A 21,065-nucleotide genomic window follows, 5' to 3' on the forward strand; every position below is an offset into this window, starting at 1 on the left:
ATTATTAATATTGCTTTGAAATCATCACCAGGCTCCAGAAGTGCAAGTGTTACTTGGAGAAGTGAGTGATGGTGGCTAAGTTAAAAAAACAAAAAATTACTTGGGAAAATGCTTCCCATTTTATCACCATCTATTTTTCCCACCCACTGTTTGCTGCACTGCACTGGCAGCAGCTCAGTTCCTCTGTTATCCTGTAGCCACCTGCATAAAGAAAAGTCTTGGTGTTGATGCAGGGGGAAGAAACAAGTCCTGGGATCTAACCTCTGATAGGTGTTGGGATGAAGGAAAAAAGTATTGGTGTTTCTCCTGGGAGTTCCTGGGCACAGGACATCCCTGGGAGTCCTTTGGTGCTGCACTTGTCCCCCCATGTCTTGGTGCTGCCGGTTGCATCCCTGCTTTGATTTCTAAATCTAGCCCGTGATGCCTTTGAGTCCTGGCCCTGCACGCAGTGTGCCCTGTACCTCCTCCTTGCCAGGGCTGGGTCATGAGGAGGAGGATGAAACTCCTGTACCTGTGGTTAAGAAAATGGAGGAGTTTTTCCATCCTCGGGCCACAGAAGTTCATGTGTTTAGTTGCAGTGGTCCCAGCTTCAAGCCCAGCTGCTGCCGATTCACCCAGGGGTGTGTGCATTACATCTGTAAGCGACAAGCCACTGGCCTACAGCAGGCAAAACCCAAGCCAACAGACAGACAGAAAGAGCCTGAGGGGCTGAATTTTAGAGCTATTAAATGATTAAATGCAAGGGAAAAAAAAGTTAATTTAACATCGCGGTTGTGATTTTACACACCCAAGAGCCTGGAAATTGAGAGCTCCGCTTCTCACACAGGGATCGTAACTTGGCACCGCACAGATTGTACAGTATGTAAAATTAGACCGGAGAAATAGTAAATATGCTGCAGGGACCAATACTGTCTTGGCAGAAGGAGGATGGACTGAGTGGGACCCAACAGGTCTTTTACGCCTCTGACTTCCATAATTCTGTGCTAATAAAAAAATATTGCACAATGCCTCATGCTAATCCACAGCCTTGAGTGGGGTGAAACAGGAGCTGGGTTGTTACATGAACAAACAGCGGTCGCCCCCAGTGTATTCATGCAAAGGAAGGCTGTTATTTGAGGGCAGGCGCGTGGGCATTGGCAAGCAGCAATGGGGAAGCGTACGCTGCGCATGGGGCTTAAAAGGCAGGTTGCGGTTAGCGTGGTGCGAGGTGTCCTGACGTCTCTATCCAGCGCCGCTCCCCTCCCCAAATCTCAGTAAATACAGGTGTCTTTACGCTCTTGCTAGACCACAATGAGCTTTTCTTGTGTTTACAGCTGTGATTTGGGCACCTAATTCGGAATCATATTGATTTCTCCATAAACAGCATTGAAAAGCCTGATCTAAGCACTCTTTTGTGGCCTAGAGTTATTTATCCTGTCTGCATGAAAAAGCAGGACCAGAAAACAAGCCTCTAATTCATCTGTGTTGCTAACAGCAGTCACCTGGCAGCCAAGGGCAAAGGCTCAAGTGAACCTGGCTTGGAGGATATCGGTGGGATTTTTCTGCTGTGTGCTGGTTCCTGTTAGTGCCATTCATCTCTCTCGTCCTCCAGCTCCTTCCCCTCCATATCATGCCACCCAACGTGCTGGGGCAGTTGCAGTGTAGATGCAGAGGGTTGGAGGAGTCACTGCTTCATGAGGTAACTGCTCTTACTCAGGACAAGTCATCTGAAGTCGACTTTGCAAGGAAGCTGAGAGGGCAAGGTCCCACCCAGCCTTCCCTTTGCCTTAGGATGAAACAGGTGTCATATCTAAGCCTGTCCTGGCAAGGAGAGCACTCGGAGTCCCAGGACACAGGCATTTTTGGACCAGAAGAGCTAGGACATCCAAGTGAAGGTCTTAACAAGACCTTCTGCTGGAAAACAGATCAACACATCAGCTCAGGCCCCCTCCTGCGATGCAAAAGCAGAGCCTCCTGGGAAAAAAAAAAAAAAAAAAGCCAAGACCAACAGCCCAACAGCATCCAGACTTCTCTGCTGCAAAGCAACTGAGACAAAAGCAGAAGTAGGAGCAGAGGCACATCTTCTCCTGGTCCTGCCTACTACAACCATTGCAACCATTGCAGATGGGTATGCACCAACATTAGACCCCTCCGGCAGAGCTCAGTCCTACCCCAAAGCCATGAGAAAGGGCAGCTTCTTTGGGGTCTCCTACAAATGCATGTCTGGAGAGACCCTATTACTGAGGCAGGATGGACGTGGTTGCTGTTCCCAGGTTTGCTTGCCCTATGTGGCTGGGGACAAGCTGGTGTTGGGGCAGCACGCTGCTGTACAGCCCCTGCTACTCCCAACAGGAGCTGAGCATGATGGCACGTGGCACAACAAGGGTGCCAGTGACATAGAGCCCTTCTGGCTTGCAGCAAGGAGTGCTGCCAGCATGATGTTCTGGGCTGATGTGGTTTGGCAGGTCTAAAGAGCTGCAAGAGAGGCTCCGTCCCAACACAGAGGTGCCAAAATGCACAAAGACCAGTACAAGACATGGGCATAGCAGTCTGTCCTGGCACAGGGAGGACATGCTCTTCCCTGGTGAGATCCCACTCAGATAGGGACAAAGGCATTGGTTCAACCAGTCTGATGGTGTGATACAAGCAGGAAAATTATGCTGAAGTTACTTGTCTGCTAAGGCAAATTTCCCCGCCCTGCTACCATGTCTCCCAGCCAGGGCTCAGCATGGGACCACAGCCCACAAGGCACGGGGAGCTGTTGCATCCCTTGGGGCTGAGCCAGTGCTGTAGCAAGGACTTGGCCCTCACTCCTGCTGCAAGTTTCTGTTGCTTCTGCTTCCAGCGGTGAGTCTCTGTTCTATGATTTCCCACTGGGTTTAGCACTCCGTTTTCTCCCCAGGAGGGTGCTTATGCCCTGCCACTGCATAGCCTGGTTGGCCCCCGTGCATAAGCCATGCAAGTGCCACCATCCTGACCATGCTGCCATCCTAGCTGTGCCGCCTGGAGATCAGTCCCAGGGACAGCATGCCAAGCTGGTACCAGAGCAGGCATCATACCTCCTCACTGCTGGGCCGTTGGGTCCAGGAGGGAGCCTGTGGTGTGGAATATAATTTGTGACAATGGCATATTTGATTGAAAAAGTGTCACTTCATCCTCAGAAATTCCCAGTAGATATTGCATTAATTTTCATGGAATAAGAATCAGCTTCTTGCAACTGAGCAGCCAGAATGACCACGAAGGCCTTTTTCACCCCACAATGGACATTCCTAGCTGGGTTTGGATGCAGCTGCAGAGGGAGGTGCACTCAGCTGCAGAGCAGTGGTGGAAAGTAAGGCTGCTGCAAAGCTGGAGGAGACCTTCTTTGGGGGCACCAGGGCTTTGCTGTCCCTCATGGGAGGATATTTTGTGGTCACATCCAGGCCAAGAGTAGATGCTCTCCAGCCCTGGAGCATGCCCTGAGCTGAGCATGTCAGAGGGCAAATGTGCCTCCTTTACAATACCCCTGAAGTAAATTGAGGTCTGCTTCCAGGCTATCATGAAGTGATTGAGTACAAGTCCTTTAGCGCCCATCTGTTATCTCTTAATTAAAGTTTCTTGCTAATTATTTTTTCTTGTCAAGAGAGCAAAGCTGCTGACTCCAGGGATTTACCAAAGTAGAGCAAACAAACACGGGCTCCACTTGCTGCAATTCTTCATTAATGGACAAAATTAACTTGGAACAATCCATATCTTTGGCTACATCGATGACACTTAATTACACCTGTTTCCTTACAAAGATGTATCTAGTTTTAAATCACTCGTGAAAGAACTGCCTCCTTAAGCATGAAATTCCTTCTCCTTGAAGGGAAGGTTTCTGCTGGCAACGAAAGCTGTGCAAAAACCAAGCAGCACCAGAGGGAGTAGATATGAGGAGATCAAGGATGGGGCGTGCTTCAGGAAGCTGGGGTCAGGAAACCATCTCCAGTGCCAGAGGCTATTTCATCTCAAGAAGGGCAGACCTCAGGGCTGTGAAGCTGCAGATGGGAGTAGGGCCACGAGCATCCCTTGGGCATGGTTGGTGATGCTCTTGCCAGTGAGCGTGGGTGCAGGAGCAGGAGAGAAGCCACAGGATTGTGCCACTGCTCTGTGGAACCCAGGCCCAATGACCAGGAACGTCCTCTTCCATGCAAGAAAGATGACGGGAGATGGCCAAGCCACCTCCTCCCCAGGCGCCAGCACATGAGATGTCACTGCAAGGAGGCAGAGCAGCCTGGGACAGAGCTGAGCAGAGACGCTTGCAGATCTTGCATCAGTGGCCAGCCAAGGTGGGGATTGGTGCTCTCCTCCTTCCCTTCCTGACATGGCCAAACTCTTTCCCCTCACCCTCCCCACCCGCTGGGGCTCTCTGCACATCTCCTCTGGGCTTATTCATTTCATTTACTGCAGGAAGTTGCAGGGTGCAAGACCTCACTGGTTTATCTTCTTGGAAAGCTCTAGGCATGCCCCTGGCACTGTGTAAATATTAAATGTATAATTTATGAATAAGTACACAAAGAGCTAATTAGCTGCTGAGATGATTATTCGTGGCTAGTTGCTTAGCTCTGGGAGGCAGGTACAAAGGCTAATGGGGGTGATGTGGAGGCCCCTCTGTTTGAAGGCACGTATGTAATTCTCTGACCTGCTGCAGAAGTGCTCCACATCCTGTCTGGGAAAGCAGGGACATGTCCTTTCTTGCTGCCTTAGTTTCCCCATCTGCAAAAGAGGGGCAGAGCCAGAGGCTGCACATCCTGCAGAAGAGAAAGTGCTTGTGTCTGTTCCCAAAAATACTTCATGCCGTCCTTTTTCTCTCACTCTGATTACATGAGCAGCAACCCTGTGGTGCATCTGGGTAAAGGACTCCAGGGGACCCAGTTGCCCCCATCTGCCCACAAAGCACTGTGATGGCGAGGATGGTTTGGGTCCTGACAAGGGCATGCTGGAGGTTGGCTTGCAACAGGCCCTGGCACAAAGAGCACCACTGAGGATCTGTGGTGAGCACTGGTGCTGAGAATGCAAACCATCCTCTCCGCTTTCTCCACCCACTGTTCAAAAGACCCCTTGGGCATCTGGGCACAGTCCCCCAGGGCCATATCCGTGGTGTGGCTCCATGCATGCTGCATAGGCAATGCCCAGCAGCATGCTTGCCCTGGCAGCTGCCGATGCTGGCAGGGTGGGAACCTTGGTGGGAAGAGAGGGAGAGTAGCCAAGAGTTTTGCTCCTTCCCAGCATGGTGCATGCCATGGCAGTCCTCAGGTTTGCTGGATTTCCCTGTGGTGTTGTCCTTGCAGTCTCGATGCAGGTCAAGATTCATTAAGAAGGAGAACAATGATGATGTTTCTTTTGAGCAGCTCCAGCTGAGCAGAATGGGTTTAGGAAGCATCAAACATGTTCCCATGGGGCCCGCATCTCAGCCACTTTGTCTCATCTTCCGTCTGTGCCCCTCCCCTGGACCCTGCTGGTCCCTGTTGCATTGCAGTTGCACAGATCATGCTGTCAAGTTGTCACTCTTCATCACTAAGAGGGCAGCAAAGCAGCTAACAGCTTGTTTCACCAAGCTGGCTGAGGTCCACCATGAGAGCTGTGCATGTCTGTCCCATGGGCTGCTCCCGTCTTCCCTCCACTACAGCTTTGCAAGGCTGTGGGTAAAGCTGTAATTTCTGCCCTCGTTATGTATCACCATGGCTCTTCTACAGCTCTGGGACTTTATGTTGCCAGCCACACTGTCCCTGGCTGGTGAGCTGTGCTGCAACAGTTGATGTGGGCAGTGGTGGGGTTGGATGCTCAGAGGCATGTTGCTTGTTGGGATGTAGCATCACAGCCTCTCAATCATGTGTGCTTCACCCTTGTGCTGTCACCTGACCCAAAAAGCAGCATACTTTGGAGAAGCAGGGTGGTATAGGGGCAGGGCAGCATCTCTAAGGATCAGTTCTAGCCAATGATCACAGCAGTGTTGGTGGGAAGAATCTTTGGAGGTGTCAAGCCCAATGTCCCACTCAGAAGAGGACTATTCCCAACAGTAGACCATATCTTTGTCAACAGAGCCCTGACAGCCTGCAGGGATGGAGGTCCCCCCTCTCTGTGGGTATCTGTCCCAGGGCTGCACTGCCCTCCTGGAGAACAAATTTTCCTCAATGTCCAGCTTGAACCTCCTGAGCTGCAGCCCCTGGCTGCTGGCCCTCATTCTGCCCATGCCGCCAGTTGATGTCTGTCCCACAGGTCTAGCCCTGCAGCACAGGCACAATCTTGGCCATCAATCCCATGTGTTACCACTGACATGATGACCAGGAGGGGGGACAAAACATCCTCCCCTCCTTGCTTGAGAGAGACATGGGGCTCTGGGTGGGCTGGGGGCAGGACAGACCTGCTCATACCCAGTCTGCAAGAAGTGGAGGCTCGCAGTAAAAGCTCTGCTCCCCCTTGCCCATCCCCATCCTAAAGCAGAACTAGTGTCTGCAGCACCAGACACAGCTGCTGCAGCGTTGCAGGTGCAGCTGTCCGCATGGTGCCCCTTCTCAAAGGGCGGTGACACCTGCCGGTAGGGCTGCCTTGTGTTCACATGGCAGTGTGGTTGGGCAGGACTCCTGTGGCTGGCACAGGGCAGGAGGGCCGTGGGGACCTGGCTCAGCTCCAGTAAGAGCCTCAGCAAACCCAGCTGGGAGAAACTCCTCCTCCGAAGCTGTGCTTTGGGCTTCTCCTTCATCAGGGGCCTTAAATCATTGCCTTGGAAAGGAGCATTGCTTTCAAAGACATGTCTTCCAGGAATGGCTCCCTCAGCCCTTCTGGATAAGTGCCAACATGTTTGCACTGTGTTTAAGGACAAATAGGAAATAATTCATGGTGCTTAGTCCTGCTGCCACCAGCTACAGACAAGCTCTTAGCCACAGTCCTGAGAAGCAGAACTGGGCACCACAAAGTTTCCCCCTGCTCTCAAGCCATGCTGAGGACCAGGCAAGGCAGGCAGGTCTGTGGGTCCATGGCTGCAATGAGCCTTTCTAATGCAGGGCTGGTGGGTGGTGCAGCATCTCCAATGTCTCTGCTGGGCAGATCCCCAAGTGTGAGGCCGGGAGGGTCAATGGCCTTTTGTGAGCAAGCAGAAAAGAGGAAGAGAAAATATCTTTACCTTATGTAATACAAGAAATTAGAGGAGAACTTGATTAAGGTGCTGGGACTCTTTAGCTCTGTTATTTATAACCCATCTGCCTAGTCATCTGTCCGTCCATCCATCCATCCATCCATCCATCTTCACAGCCATTCAAACAGCCAACCATCCACCCAACTCCACTGCTGTTCACTAGTCCTTCCATCCTTCCCTCCTTGCACCAACCAGCCCATCTTTCTACCCATCCCTCCATCCACATACACCGCCAGCCAGCCAGCTGCTTATACTCTTGTCCCTCCATCCTCTTACACATCTCTGCATCCCCTTATATGGGGATGCATCCATCCATCCACTTGCATAGACATCCATCCTTTCATCATCATACACTTCCCTCCATCCCATCTGTGCCCATCCAGCCAGCTGTCCATCTCTGTGATTGCATGCATTCATTCTTCTGTCCACCCATCCATCTTCTTCCATGCTTCTGCCTATTTGCCTGTTTATCTGGGCCCATTCCAGCAACCCCTCCTCACACAGGTGCCTCAGCTTAGATGTCCTCCCCTCTTTCTGCCTGTCAGTATGTGCTCTAAGCTTTTTTAAGACACTTGAAACACACTTGTCTGATCAGCACAGTTTCTCAAAGGTCCCAACCTTTGACTAGTGTCTGAGGTGATTCTGAGTTATCTCACCAGCATCTTACTCACTACAACCCATTTTTCCTTGTCTGTTTTTAGCAGCCCCTTTCCCAGCAGTGAAATCATCCCCAAAGGTGCTTCTTCTCTATCTAATGTGTTCTGACAGACGGACTCAGACCTGCCAGGGTCTCCCCCAGGGCCAGCTTCACCCTGGGGCTCTCTCCTTTGCAGATGGGCTCAGGCTGTGGGCTTTCACACAAGCAATGCCTGGATTATGCCCATGCGGTCCCACCTATCAATAGGACTCAGGAGCTGATGTCTAGAGAGGGAGAAAAAAGCAGGCAAGGCATGGCAGGGAGTGCTTCTCCCATCCCTCCCCACCACCAGCTGCTTGCAGCCTCCCTGGGCTCAGTGGGCAGATCAGTGTTTTACCACCCTGGGTGGTGTCTTCTGCTGTGGATTCATTTAATCACTATTTCCCCCAGAATGTTGACATCCACAGCATCTGATGGACATGGGTTTCTGTAATTTAATCACATTTTGTGTGAAAAAGCACTTTATTTTGCTTGCTTTCATTTGCTGCTCCTTAATCATTTTATTAGGAGAAAGAGCAAGCAGTCCTTCTCTGTTTGTCCTCTCCACATCACTCATCATTGCTTAGGTGTCTATCGCATCTCTGCTCAGTTGTCTCCTTTTATGGATGAAGGGATCGAGTCTGTTAAGCCATCCTTAAACGGGGTCTGTTTCCTGTCTTTGCTCTTCCCCATTTTCTCTCTCTGCTCCATTTTCAGTTGAACTGTACTCTGAATGGCACAGGGACAGATTTGTGCGTGGCTTTTAGGGTACAGTGCTTTTTATTTTCCTCTCATTCCCTTTCTAAATAATTCTAAATAATTCCTAGCATTGGGTTTGCATTTTTGGTCACAACTGAGCTGATGTTTTCAGGGGAGTGGGCATGGTAACTCCAAGATATGTTTCCATGGAGGCTGTAGCTCATTTAGAGCCGTGAGTGGTAGGGGAAGCAAGGCTTGATTTTCCCTGTGTGCAGCCCTGTACATTTATCAACACCGTGTTACCACCTGGTGGGTCTGTACCATGCTGTCTCCTCTCTCTGCCTCGAACCCCTTTTCCCCATGAGTTATGAGGGTGTTGGGCAGCTCTAATCCAGCTCTGATTGTAGAACTTGACTGGTGATGTCTTCTGCTGCCACGTCTGACCACTTGTTCTCACCTTTGGTCTCCTAACCTTTAGCTGCTATAAATCCTTGCAAGGGCTTTCCTCATGTGTCAGGGCTGCTTGGTTTCCTTGGGAGGCACCTTGTAAAATGCGTTTTTGAAACCCAGGAGTGTTTTGAGAACAAAACATCCCTTGTCTGTGCACAGAGGCCTGATGAAGCCTCGAAGGATCCTCATCCTCTGCTGATCCCCTGTCCTGCTTCACCCCATGTCATGCACACATGCACACGGTTTTATCCTTGCCACATGCAGCTCAGCATAGGCAGTGTAGCAACACAGGAGAGATTCAATTGCTAAGGATCATTAATGAACATCAGCTTGAGCTCCTGTCCAGAAACCTGAGAAAATTCAATTAGGCAGCTGGTACCCAATGAGCTGTATTGCCCCACTCGCAAGATGCTAAATCAAACAGCTCAGCAAGGCATCATGTTATTTTAGAGAGAGAAGAAAAGCTGGGCAAGGAGACAAACAGCATAGCATGTACCAAGCAGCTGCGCCTTTCCAAAGCACGACACGGTTAGGTAGCCGTCCTCCCAACTGATTTCCTGGGCAGGGAATTGCAAGGACAGCTGCCTGCTTCCCATCTCTGCTAGAAAATAACTTGAGTTTGCTGGTGACAAGTCCTGGGGCTCTGTCACCTCTCTTCTGGGAATTTCTGATGTGTGCATTTGGTTTGCATCCTGCAACAAGCCACGCAGATACAAGAGTGGCAATGACTTGCTGGTGTGAGCACCCGTCAGTGCTGTGAGGCATTTGACTGGTGGGTGCAGCTCTGACATGTCTTCTCTAACGTAAAGGTCGGAGGAAGGCATCTTGGGAGACAGAGGTGGTCCATGAGTCCTGATCCCCTGCTCTTTGCCCGTTGATTCACTCTGGTCTAAGGTTAAAAAAAATCATTATCAGAGCCAGGAGGAGAACTTGGGCTTCCCTGGCCACCACCACAGTGTCAATCCATGCCCCAATCCTTCCCTCACTTCCTGTACAAGTGATGGTAAGATGCTGTTTCCAAAGCAGCCCTACCCATGGGGCTCCAGCTCACCTGTTTTTCTCTTCTTCCTCCCCACAGACAGCCACATCCAGTATGAGCGGGTAGGTGCAGATGTGACCATGAAGTGTGGCTCCATGGACTGGGATGCCGCGGTGACCTGGACGGCCAATGGCACCGACATCGATGAGTCCCACCTGAACGGGTCCTACCTGATCCTGAAGAATGTCGACCTGACACAGAGTGGCCAGTACTCCTGCTATGAGGGCTCCTCCTGGCACCTCAAATACCAGACCTACCTGAGGGTGGGAAGTGAGTACCCTGGCGTGTGACACGGGGGGACAGAGCCATGCTCTCTGCTCCCATATTGACCCCTCACAGCCTCCTCCTGCCATGCCGACCCCTGTACTGTCTGTCCATATGGTTGCCTGCTGCACCCTACCATATGAGCTCCCCACGGTGTACTAATCCCAGCAGTGGGGTGCTGGAATCAGCCCCTCCGGCCCCAGACTTTGCATCAAAGCCATAGATTAAATGGTGCCCCAGGAATAATGTGGGAAGGGATGTTGTTTCTCCATTCAGCCCAGTGCCACCTCCGCAGGTGGGAAGAGTTGGGGCTGAGCTGTCAGAAGGGATTGCAGCTGGGAAGAGGAAGTCCTGGCTGGGGTTACTGCAACATGGTTGTTTCAGAGGAGCAGCCAAAAGTTGGTGGTGGTTGCTATGTGTTTGCAGAGCCCCTGTGTACCGGAGTGCTGGAGGACAGCTGTATGTTTCCCAGGATTTTGCATATCTTAAGCGCAAGATGCCCTGATTCACAGGTCTCGGTGCGGGAGATAAGAGTTTTGCTATATTTCACACAATGCTGAGAGCTGGTAGCAGCTGTGTGTTTGGTGGGCTGCTGTGTTTGTACAGCTGAGAGCAAATGTGTGTTTTGCAGTACGGCGTCTGCAACCAGCAGTGGAGGGTATCTGGGAGCACCAGACAGCATAGCTGGCTGTGGGATGGTAACTGCTGCGGAGGATGCTGCAAGGCACCAGCTGGGGATGTGTCATGTAGGTGGCCATACATTCCCAGCTTTGGAGGACATGGCAGAGCCTTTCTCTGCTCTTTGTCTCACCTTCCACACCTTGCATCAGAGCCAGCATGGCATTTCCATCCTAGACCGTGGTCTAGGGGCAGAGAGTTGCACAAGGACCAGCTGTGGCCTGTGTAAGCCCTGCAAATCAGCCAGGAGGGGCTCACTGCACCTGGAGGTCAAACTGAAGAAATCCAAGTTTTAGGGATGCTGCATGGTCTCCAACTCATGGTTTAGGGTCTGCTGGGAGGTATCCTGGCACACAAGCCAAGCAGAAGGGGTACTGGAAGAAGCTGAATGGCAACATGAGAAGCAGGCGAGTGGGGAGCAGTCAGTGTAGGGCAGGGGGATGGCAGTGAGTAGCTTTTGGGGCTGGGAGCACAGCAGACAAAAAGGCAGTGGCAGATGAATCAGGGGCCTCTCAGCTACGCTGTCAGGATGAGGAGGTGCTCATAGGTAGCTTGGAAGCAGGGAAGGCAGGAGCTGGGTGCAGCGCAGGCAGCAGCAGGAGGAGGCTGTGTGGCTCCTCTGCTTGGGCATGCGCTTGCCAGACCCCATATGGGGCGATGGTCCCAGGCCGTGCCAGTGCATGGGGAGCTGCAGCCCAGCTCTGGAGAAAACAAGGGGGCTGGGGAGGAGGCTGCAGCCTCCACCTGCCTCCTCTGCAGCGGTGGCATCACCATGACTTTGCAATAGCTCTTCCATCTGCTAAGCACCTCGCTAATAGTAATCCCTGTCAATCCGCTCAGAGACCCATGGGAATTGCTCAGCATTAGAGCCCAAATCCTGCTGTTTCCTATTACTGCATGTTCCCATTTGCTGATGGCTCGCAGGCCCCATGAGCACCAAACAGCTGAGGAGCCCAGTCAGAATCCACAGGGGCCACCAGCCCCAGAGGAGAGGGCAACAAATAAACAAATGCCTGGTGTTGTTAATGCAATTAAGTATGCAAGGAACTAATCAGGTGAGACGCTTTCAGTGGTAATTAATTTAATTGCCTGGATTTTAATTTAATGTTCTCCATGCAGTTTCTTTTCCCAGTGCTACCACCCCCCACCCCCTTCCTGCAACCCCCCCAACTTTCTTGTCTCTGCAGGGTGTGATTGATTCCCTGGAGGTGTGAAGGCTGCTGCGGGTTTGGGAGCATCCCAGATGGAGATGGGCATGGGGATGGTGGAGGTGGAGATGAAGATGGAGATGGGTGGCTCATGGGAGGTTTGCAACATGGCCTTGCTACAGCTGAGTGCAAAAAGAACACTCACCTGGGATCTGAGGGATCCCCAGCCTGGGATTTTGGGCACCCGAACGTGGGAGTTGAGGGATCTTGGACTTGTTATTTTTCAATTGGATGGGAGGTTGAATGAAAACAGGCCTGTGCCTGCATTTTCCCCTCTTACTGGGCATCAAAAAAAGATGGTGGTACTGGGAGTGAGGATCTGTGGGCTGCACAGATCTGGGGATCTTATTAAATAAATGACAGTACTTGGAGCATGTCCCCCAAGGGAGACAGAGGCACTCCTGGGCAGACAACACCACAGGAAGGATGTGGGGAGAGGGTGAAGCAGCAGTGAGGACCAGGAAAGGGTGTCAACTAGCAAAGCAAGCTCTGTCGCGGGGGTCAGCAAGCACAGGAATAAAGGGAGACCTGCCAGGAGTCAAGCTGAGTGAGACCTTGCAGAAGAAATGAAAAGAAGGGATAGCCATATAAATACAGAGGAAACAAGGAGAGAAGAGCAGAGCTGGCTATGCGGCTAAGTTTCAGGGGAGATTAAAGGTAAGCTTGGCAGAGCCCAGTACCAAATGAACCCTTCCAGGTCTAAGCGGCAATGCTGAAAGCGAGGGCAGCACAGCCTGGGGGAGAGGAGGGAGGATAAAACCTGGAGGCTGTCCTCCACCATGGAGGCACCTTCAAAGAAAATGATGCATTGAAGGCTTGGGGAGCACCTCATCACCAGGTGAGGACATCTCCTGTTCATTAGCAAGGCTCATTAGCGGCTAGAGGCTATTGGCAGTACCCAGTGCCCTGGGGAGAGGTAACGTGTCTCCTGGGCTTGAGAGAATGAAAAATCCTGATCAGACAGCCTGACCCCACAGCACAGCGGGCCCATGGGGTGCATTTGGAACAGGGAGCAATTAAAGATGTGGAGACAAATGAAAAATGGGAGAAAAATATAAGGGGGACTTGCCAGGGATATATCACACCAGATTAACCTGAGAGCTGTCTTTGATAAGGGGACTGATTTCCTAAGCCCAGAAATGTGGTCGATGTAATCTGTCTTGATTTCAGTGAAGTATTTGCTATGATACCACATGGGAAATTATGAGTTAAACCAGAGAAAATGTGGGTTAGTACAAGAGTTGGAACATGGCTTAGGAAATGGCTAAAGGGGATCAGATTGTGCTGAAAGGGGAGCTGCTGGGAGGGATGGGGGAGCTTCAGCACTGGCCTTCGGACCGCTCTCAGTGGTGTTTCCCATAATGGCTCTGGCCCAGAAGGAGCAGAGAGCTCCAGTGGGACATGCCAGTGGCTGCAGAGGGACCCTGGGATTCCTGGGGTGGGGATGTCATGCTGGAGGGCCAGGATGCTGCATAAAGCATAAAGGTGTCTCACTGATGCGCTTCAACAGACAGGCAGGAGGACACAGGTAGCTCAGCTGGTCCTTGGGATTGGGTTTGACTCCCAGGTCTACATCATGGGTCACACGTCCAGGAGCCCTGTAGGACGCAGGGGAGTGCAGGTGGCTGGGGGCAACTGCGCTGACTTGTCTTCTGCAGAGATGGGGACACTGGTGCACATGCAATAAGGGCAGTGTCCATCCAGGGATGGGGTGAACAGGGACAGAGAGCACATCTCAGATAGGAGGGAGGGCGCACAGACTTGCTTATCCCTAAGGGTCCCAGATCACCCACCTTCAGGATGTGAATCACCCTGAGCACAAACCAGCCCAGGGGAAGGTGGCACTTCTCCAGGGCAGCCTCTTCCAGGGGACTTCAAGCAGCAACATGTTGCTCTGCCTCCTTTTTTCAGGCAGCTGAGCATGGGATGAAGCACAGGAGAGCAACCAAGACACTCTGTGTTTGTCTCCAGTGTTTCTGCAGCCTGGAGAGCGGCACACGTGTGGCCAGAAGCAGCAGGCGATGGGGCTGGGGCTTTTTGCATGCCAGGCATCCCAGAGCTGAGCCTGGGACTGAGCACTGAGAGCAGGCAGGAGGGAGGAGAAGGCTCCGGGTACCGGGAGCACAGCATCGGGCTCCCGGCTGCCCCCACGAGCCACAGCTCTGCGTTTGGAAATGCACGGCTGGAGGGCCTGGGGATGGATATAACAAAGACGTTGGGAAATAATGCGCTCTTGAGGTTTGGCACACGGCTCTGTGCATTACAGAATGTTATAAAAATACTGCTAATGGGCCAGAGAGGAGTGGAAATGCACGGCGGAAAGGCTGCCAGAAGCCGGAGAGCGCACATGGGATCAGGGAGGCCTTGTATGCAAAGAGGGGAGGGAGGGAGGCAGCCAGGGCGGGCGTCCGTCCTTCCGCTCCCATCCCTCCATCACTTTCTAACGTGCTTATCTCCATCCTGACCGGGTGGCTCTGCCCCTCTGCCTGGCTTTGGGGATGCCCAAGTGATGCTGGCTGTGCTGCTGCCCACAGCCTAATGGGGCTGCTGCCAGGTGGGCCAAGACGCCTGCAGGGATGAGGTCTGCCTGAGAGAGAAAATACAGCAAAATCCCCTCCAGCGGCAGGGTCACAGGTCAAGATGCAGGCAGTGGAGTTGCCCTCTGCGTCACAGTGGTGGCATGGGAGCTCGAAGTCTGGTGCCATCCCCAGCCCTGCCCCACGGGCATTGCTGCCTCCCAGGCAATGGTGCAAAAGGGACTGGCAGAGGGGAAGCAGCTCTGGGCTGGCCTTCTTCCTCCATGTCTGATACTGCAGTGGCTGATGAGAGAAAGGGGAAAAAAACATGCGGTTTGACAGAAAACAACATGGAAAAACAACCAAATTAACAGAAAAACAAACAAAGCAAAACCAGAGAGAGGGAGGGGGAAAGGAGCAAAGCAACAGGAACCACATGTGAGCGGGGAGGGCGGGAGAGCCCAATGTGTTCTCTGGCCTGATTAGCAAACGATCAAACATCGGCCACTAATAAATAATTAGAGCCTCCCTTTTCTCTGCTTTAGAAGTCCCTTTCCTCCCAGCTGGGCTCCAGCTGCAACCAGAGGGTTGGACTGCAGTTTGCATCTTTTTTGTTGTTGTTGTTTTTATAAATTTTTGTCTTTTTCACCCATCCAAAATAAAGAAGAAACAAAGAAGGTAACAACCTCTCCATGTAAGACGTGCACATCCAGCTCCCCAGGAGAGGGATGGAGCACCAGGGCAGGCATGAGCATCCCATGATGGGCATGGTCTAAACAACGGTGGAAAGCAGTGCCAGGGACTGGTGTCTGTTCAGCTGCCTCCGTATGTTGGTTTGGTGGGAAAAACTGCAGGAGGGCACTGCCAACACACTGTCTTGGAAAAACAGAGGTTTGGCTGGCTCCGGCAGCGAGGATGCCTCTGCTTCAGAGCAGGGTGCCACTGGTAGGGCCAGCGCTCCTGTCACTGGCACAGATGCTGGTGTGGTGTGTGAGAATGTGTGGGTAGCTAGTGAGAAGCACAGGCTCAGGGTCAGCGCATGCAGATATTTCCCTGATTGTGTCCAGCGATCTGTGACGCAGGGCTTGGTTTTGTTGGTTTTTTTTTTTCAAAAGCCCTTTTGATGGATTTTTCCCCTATGAACTTATCCAATCCCTTCCCGCAGCCATGTAAACTGAGGCTATTTCGAGAGCAGCAAGTTAAACATCATTGTGACCGTTCCCTGGCACCAGGGCCAGCTGGCAGGGAGCAGCACCCGCCCCTGCGATTCATCGCTCTCACCCTCCAAATGTGCTTCTGCCCCTTGGCGATGACCCTGTGCAAGGTCAGCCCCAAGGCTGTGCCCAGACACTGTTTGGGGCAGGACTACATTAACCTGGACCAAACCTATGACAGGGATGGAGCTAATAAATTTAAGCATGTGGCAACATGGGCTGCTGAGATGCACCCCAGAGCTGTTCAGTTTATTGCTGTTCAGTTTATTGCTGTGGATGTGGTTGATTTTTCCCCACATGCCTGTGGTGCTTGGGACTGTGTAGGTGCAATGGCTCTGGGGGACTTCATGGCCAAGCATCACTTTCCAGTTTCTGAAGGCTGTGGGAAGGGACCATTGCAGACAGGGTCAACCAGATTGCAAGAGTGCCTTGTTCATCGAAATTCAGTTTTGTTTCATGAGGCACGCATGCTGTACAATCACCGCCTTTCCGTGCAGAGCTGTTTGTTTGCGGCTGGGAAAACTCAACAGATGAACTTTGCTGCCTGTGCCCAGATTTCGGGTCTTGGCCCGGCTGGAAGGTGGAAAGGCATGCTGGGTAAAAATATGCAAATTGCCATCCCTGCTTTTTAAGGAGAAGGCCAAAGAAAAAACCCACCCAAAAAACCCACCACACTCCCAAATGCAATTAGTCCTAATCGAATCAGGAGCTGGACTAGAAAAACAAACATGTTTGCAGGCAGTGGGTGACCTTTCTGCCCCGTCCAGTGGGACGCACACTGCTGTGCTGCAAGAAGGGCTGAATGAAGCGGTGCCCCGTGGCCCGCGTGTGCACACACTCACACGCTCACACCCATGCGTGCATGCACCCGCGCCCTGCTGCATTCCTCCCGTCCTTCCCCTTGCCGGGCTGGGCAGCCTGCCCAGCTGCAGCATAGCAGAGTGATGCTTCTTTGGCTCGCTGTGTAAAATATGATAATCTGGGGCAGCCGGTGTCAGAAACAATAAAAATATTCCCTCTCCCATCCTTGCAGCCCCCTTCTTTGTGCGGGGGAGCTGAGGGTGGCGGGGAGGACGTGGCGGTGGGGCAAGCAGAGCAGCACATGGCATTTGTTATGTGCTGCAGCATGGGACCGCAGAGCCAGTGGCTCTGCCCTGGCCTTGCCGATGCTATGGCCTGCGGGGCCACTGCCTGAGGGAAGAGTACACCCAGGAGGCGGTCAATGCTTGCAGGGTCCCATGTCCCATGGCGTGTCCTCGCCAGCACCTGTAGGGATGTGGCCCCACACTTGACCCCAGTAACTGATGAGTTTGTGCTGGGTTGGGTGCCATGGAGAGCTCATAGCTTCACTCTTCACCTGAGTTGTGGCAGGAGCATCACGTGGCGTGAGAGCACCAAAAAGCAGAGAAGGTGGTCGTCCCCTCACCAGCCCACTCCCCAGGGTGGAGGGGGGGAAAGTCCTGGGGTTGCCAGTGGCCAGCCAGAGCCAGGAATGGAGTCTCCATCAGAGAGTGAGTGCTTAGGTGCAAGGACCCCCTTGGTGAGCACCTGGTGGGGTCCCAAGCTTTGGGCCTAAGTGTGAAATGAGCCCAAAGGCTCCCTGTGCATCCCCTCCTGCAGCAGGGATGGGGATGAGCTCCTGGGATGGGGCAGGGGGGCAGCCGAGCTCTTTGCCCCTGCCCCATCCCAGCAACTGCTGGGCTGGAGGAGAAGAGGAAAAAGGGCTTTCTGCCTTGGCAGCTTCCTGGGAAACCCTCCTGTCCTCATCTGGCACAAATACCAAAGGCTGTGTGCCATGGAAGTGTCCCACGTCCCAGGCAGATGGCAGCGCAGACTCTTCCTGCTCTCCTGAGGTTTATTTATCCTTCTTATTGTGACAAAACCAGCCCTGTAATTAAAAAAGCCCAAGTCCAGTCTAAACAGCTTCCCACAACCCCTGCTCCTCCTGCCTGGAATTAGAGATGCCGGGGGCTGGGAGGACAAAGCTTTCTTGGCCATGGGCTGGGATTGTGCCTGCCGGGGGCAGCGGAGGGGACACTCTGCGCTGGCCTCTGCACCAGGAAGGATTTTGTCTCTGCTGCTTCTAAGTGCCACTTGTCAAAATATTTGGCGTGAGCTTCCTGTCACCCACTGGCAGTGGGTCCCTGGCTTTAGGGTTCTGGGAGGGGAGGGACTAGCTGAGATGCAGCCACCTCCTGTTGCTGCAGCCGTGGGGCAGGGAGCAAAGTGGTCAATGCTCCACATGTGGATGCTGCTTTTCCTTCTCCACCCACGGCTCCACACAGCTGCGGCACTTAAAAAAAAAATCACAGTCCACTTCCCAGATGATGCTGGAAGAAGAAACTGCACCACTGTCACCAGCACAGGGTACATCTCTTGTCTGTCACCAGCCACATGTGCCCACATCTGCAGGGATCCAGGCCAGTTAGTCTCCCAAGGGAGGATGAGATCCCATGGTACGGATCCTCTGCAGCCCCATCTGTGCCACCTGGAAGGAGAGGAGATGGCAGGCAGCAACAAATCCTCATCTTTTCCCAGCTCCCAGTGCTTCTCCATCCCTCTGCAAAATCACCAGCAACAGTTGGGACCCACAGCGGGGCCCTGAGCAGGTGGTGAGGTCCCAGCCAAGGGCTTAGCAGGGTCAGGGCAGGATCCAGTGTAGTTTGGCGAGAAAGTCATTGTCATTAGCTATGGTTTGCCAAGACGGTGCGTCTGCTGTAAATAATTTAGCATAGTAAATGTGTGCTAACAGCAGGTCAGGGTGGGGAGAAAAGGAGAGGGAGGAGAGCCTTGGGTCTGGAAAGCAGGGAAGGGCACTGGGAATAAAGTGAGATTATTTTCCTCCCATTAGCTGGATAGGGTGGTGTGTCCCCCATGGTAAAGGAGTCAGAAGGTTCCCATGCCCAATGGATCCCTTCTCCCCGCAATCCCCTCCCGAGCTGTCAGCATCGGTACCAGAGGCAACTGCAGGACAATTTCCAGTTGCTCTTGCTCCAAGCACTTTAATGCTGTTTAAACAATTACGCAGTTGATAAATTTTGACAAGAAGAGATAGAAATAGCCTGGGAGAGCCACGCAGTAGAAATGCTCTAAACAGATGTCCCTTTTCTCCCCCTCCTCTGCTCCCTGGGGGTCTTTATCATTTGCTGCCAACTAAACAAGACAGTGTTTGCATGAGTTGGGATGATGGGGAGGGGGAGCAAAATGCTGTATTAAAATGGTTTATGATACCGTCCCTGGGTGATGGCTGCTTGTTTTCACTCCAGGATGGTCTTTGCACCAACGGGAGCTGTGTGCAGCCTGCCGAGCATGGATGTGGCTAATGGCAGGCCATTCGTCCCTCTCCCCACCAGCTCACAGTGTACCAGAGTGGGTAGCGTGGCTGCTGGTGTTGCAGGGGAGGGAGAGGGGTGAGGACCGTTCACCAAAAGCAAGTGAGCAATGACACTTGGCTGTGCCAAGCAGCCTGGGGAAATTTGGTCTCACTCTGAGGACATGAAGAGCTGGAGGCCGACAGCACCTGTGCAGAACCTCAAGCAGCAGGGACCAGCAGTAGCTCCCAGTGCTGCGGTTTGCCCAAACTGAAAGACATGGAGGACAGAGCAACTGCAAAACCAGGGCTGGACCAGATTCAGGTCCACAGAGGGGACCTGCTTGATGTCCTGCATGGCTGACCTCAGGTGTGTAGGGAGAAGAGACGGGTGCTACTGTCCATCTCTGGAGACCAGAACACTCGGTGGGTCAATGCCAGGAAACCACGGGGACATCAGGAGCTGCAGCTGAGACCTTGGTGCTGTATTTTTGCTCATGTTGGGCTGCTTTGTTCTGAGTGCTCTCAACCTCAGCTGTTTTTCCTTGCCACAGCCTTAGTGTGTGTGGCTTTGTGCTGAGCATGCCCCAACTCAGTGCATGTTCTACAAGGAGCAGCCTTGCATGGCATGGGTTGTCATATGTCACAGGTGCACATGCCCTGTCCTCTCAGTCAGGGAAGAAAGCAGAGGGCTGCAAATGGGTCTTTCTGGATGCTGTGCAACCTGTGTTGGTCCAAGCCAGTGCCTGGGGATGCTGGCAGGTTGGAGCCAGGGAGCTGTGAAATACATTGTGTGAATGGTGAACAGGGTGGGATTTGTTGTCTGTTGTTGTCTTTGGAGGTGACATGATGCCGTTCACTTTTTTTGGGAGTAGCTGCCTTGTTAAATCCCTGCTTCTGATGGCGGGGGACATGCTGACAGAGAAGTGCCCCGGGCAGTTTGTGCTCCCAAAGCCATCCCTGAGGCGAGGTGAGAGCCCAAAGCACCTGACACTGCACAGAGTGGAGGGCACTGGGTAGAAAGGTACCCATGCAGGTGTCTCTGTGCAGGCGTTCGTTCGGGGCGTGACAACCTGCCCATGCATATCTGTGCATCACTGCCCACATGCAGCATCCCTGTGCATCACTGCCCACCACTGCAACATCCCTGTGTGTACAGCAGTGTGGCTGCATGGCCTGACAGGCAGCTCTGTTGCTTGAAAGATGGTGTGCAAGGAGTCTGAATGTGCTTTTGCAAAGAGGGGATCCTGGCATGGAGGGTCTCTGGCTGTTGTGAGCACATTTCTGGCTGCTGGTTGATTTCCTAACGCTCCATCCCCCAGTGCTGGATTCATCTCTGCTCTCTGCATTTGGACCCAAGCCAGCCAGGTGCAGCTGCCCTCTGCAGCAGCACTTTGGCCTCATCAGCTTCTTCCTCCTCTTCCTCCCTTGCCCTCACCAAAACCCAAGGACCCAGACTCCAGTGCTGTGCTGGGGGCGCAGGGCAGACCTTGCCACCTCCCATTCCCCTCCCTGCCAGGGAGAAGAGTCCCAGCTCAGTGGGAAGCAGGGGGGTCAGAGCCTAAATGAAAAGGCAGAGGAGGAAACTGAGGTACAGACTAGGGACTGATTTCCCAAAGCCACACAACTGGGCTTAGAAACCAGACTGGTGATTCAGTGGCCTCGTCACCCTACATGGCTTCCCAACTGGGGTGTGCTGAGTTGGCCAGCCTCCCCGCCCAGAGCTCCCACCCACCACAGCCCACCCTGGGGGAGCAGCAGACTCCAGTCATACAGGACTGGGTGCCTCTGCATCACACCGCAGAGCAGGACAGCTCACAGGTGCGAGCCTGGAGGCATCACCCATGGGCAACCTCCACACATGCTCCTCTTTCTACCA

General features: G+C 52.9%; 1 protein-coding gene across 3 annotated transcripts in view; it reads left to right on the plus strand.

Moving 5' to 3' along the window:
• Positions 1-21,065, plus strand: part of CNTFR (ciliary neurotrophic factor receptor) — a 213,182-nt gene that overhangs the window by 143,099 nt on the left and 49,018 nt on the right. For all 3 annotated transcript variants that reach the window (XM_064438191.1, XM_064438188.1, XM_064438190.1), the window contains exon 4: positions 10,036-10,266. In XM_064438191.1, coding sequence (XP_064294261.1) covers positions 10,036-10,266 — 231 coding nt within the window. The remainder of the gene's footprint in view (positions 1-10,035; positions 10,267-21,065) is intronic.

This window comes from Phalacrocorax carbo, chromosome Z (assembly GCF_963921805.1).
Source record: "Phalacrocorax carbo chromosome Z, bPhaCar2.1, whole genome shotgun sequence".
Classification (NCBI taxonomy): Eukaryota; Metazoa; Chordata; class Aves; order Suliformes; family Phalacrocoracidae; genus Phalacrocorax; species Phalacrocorax carbo.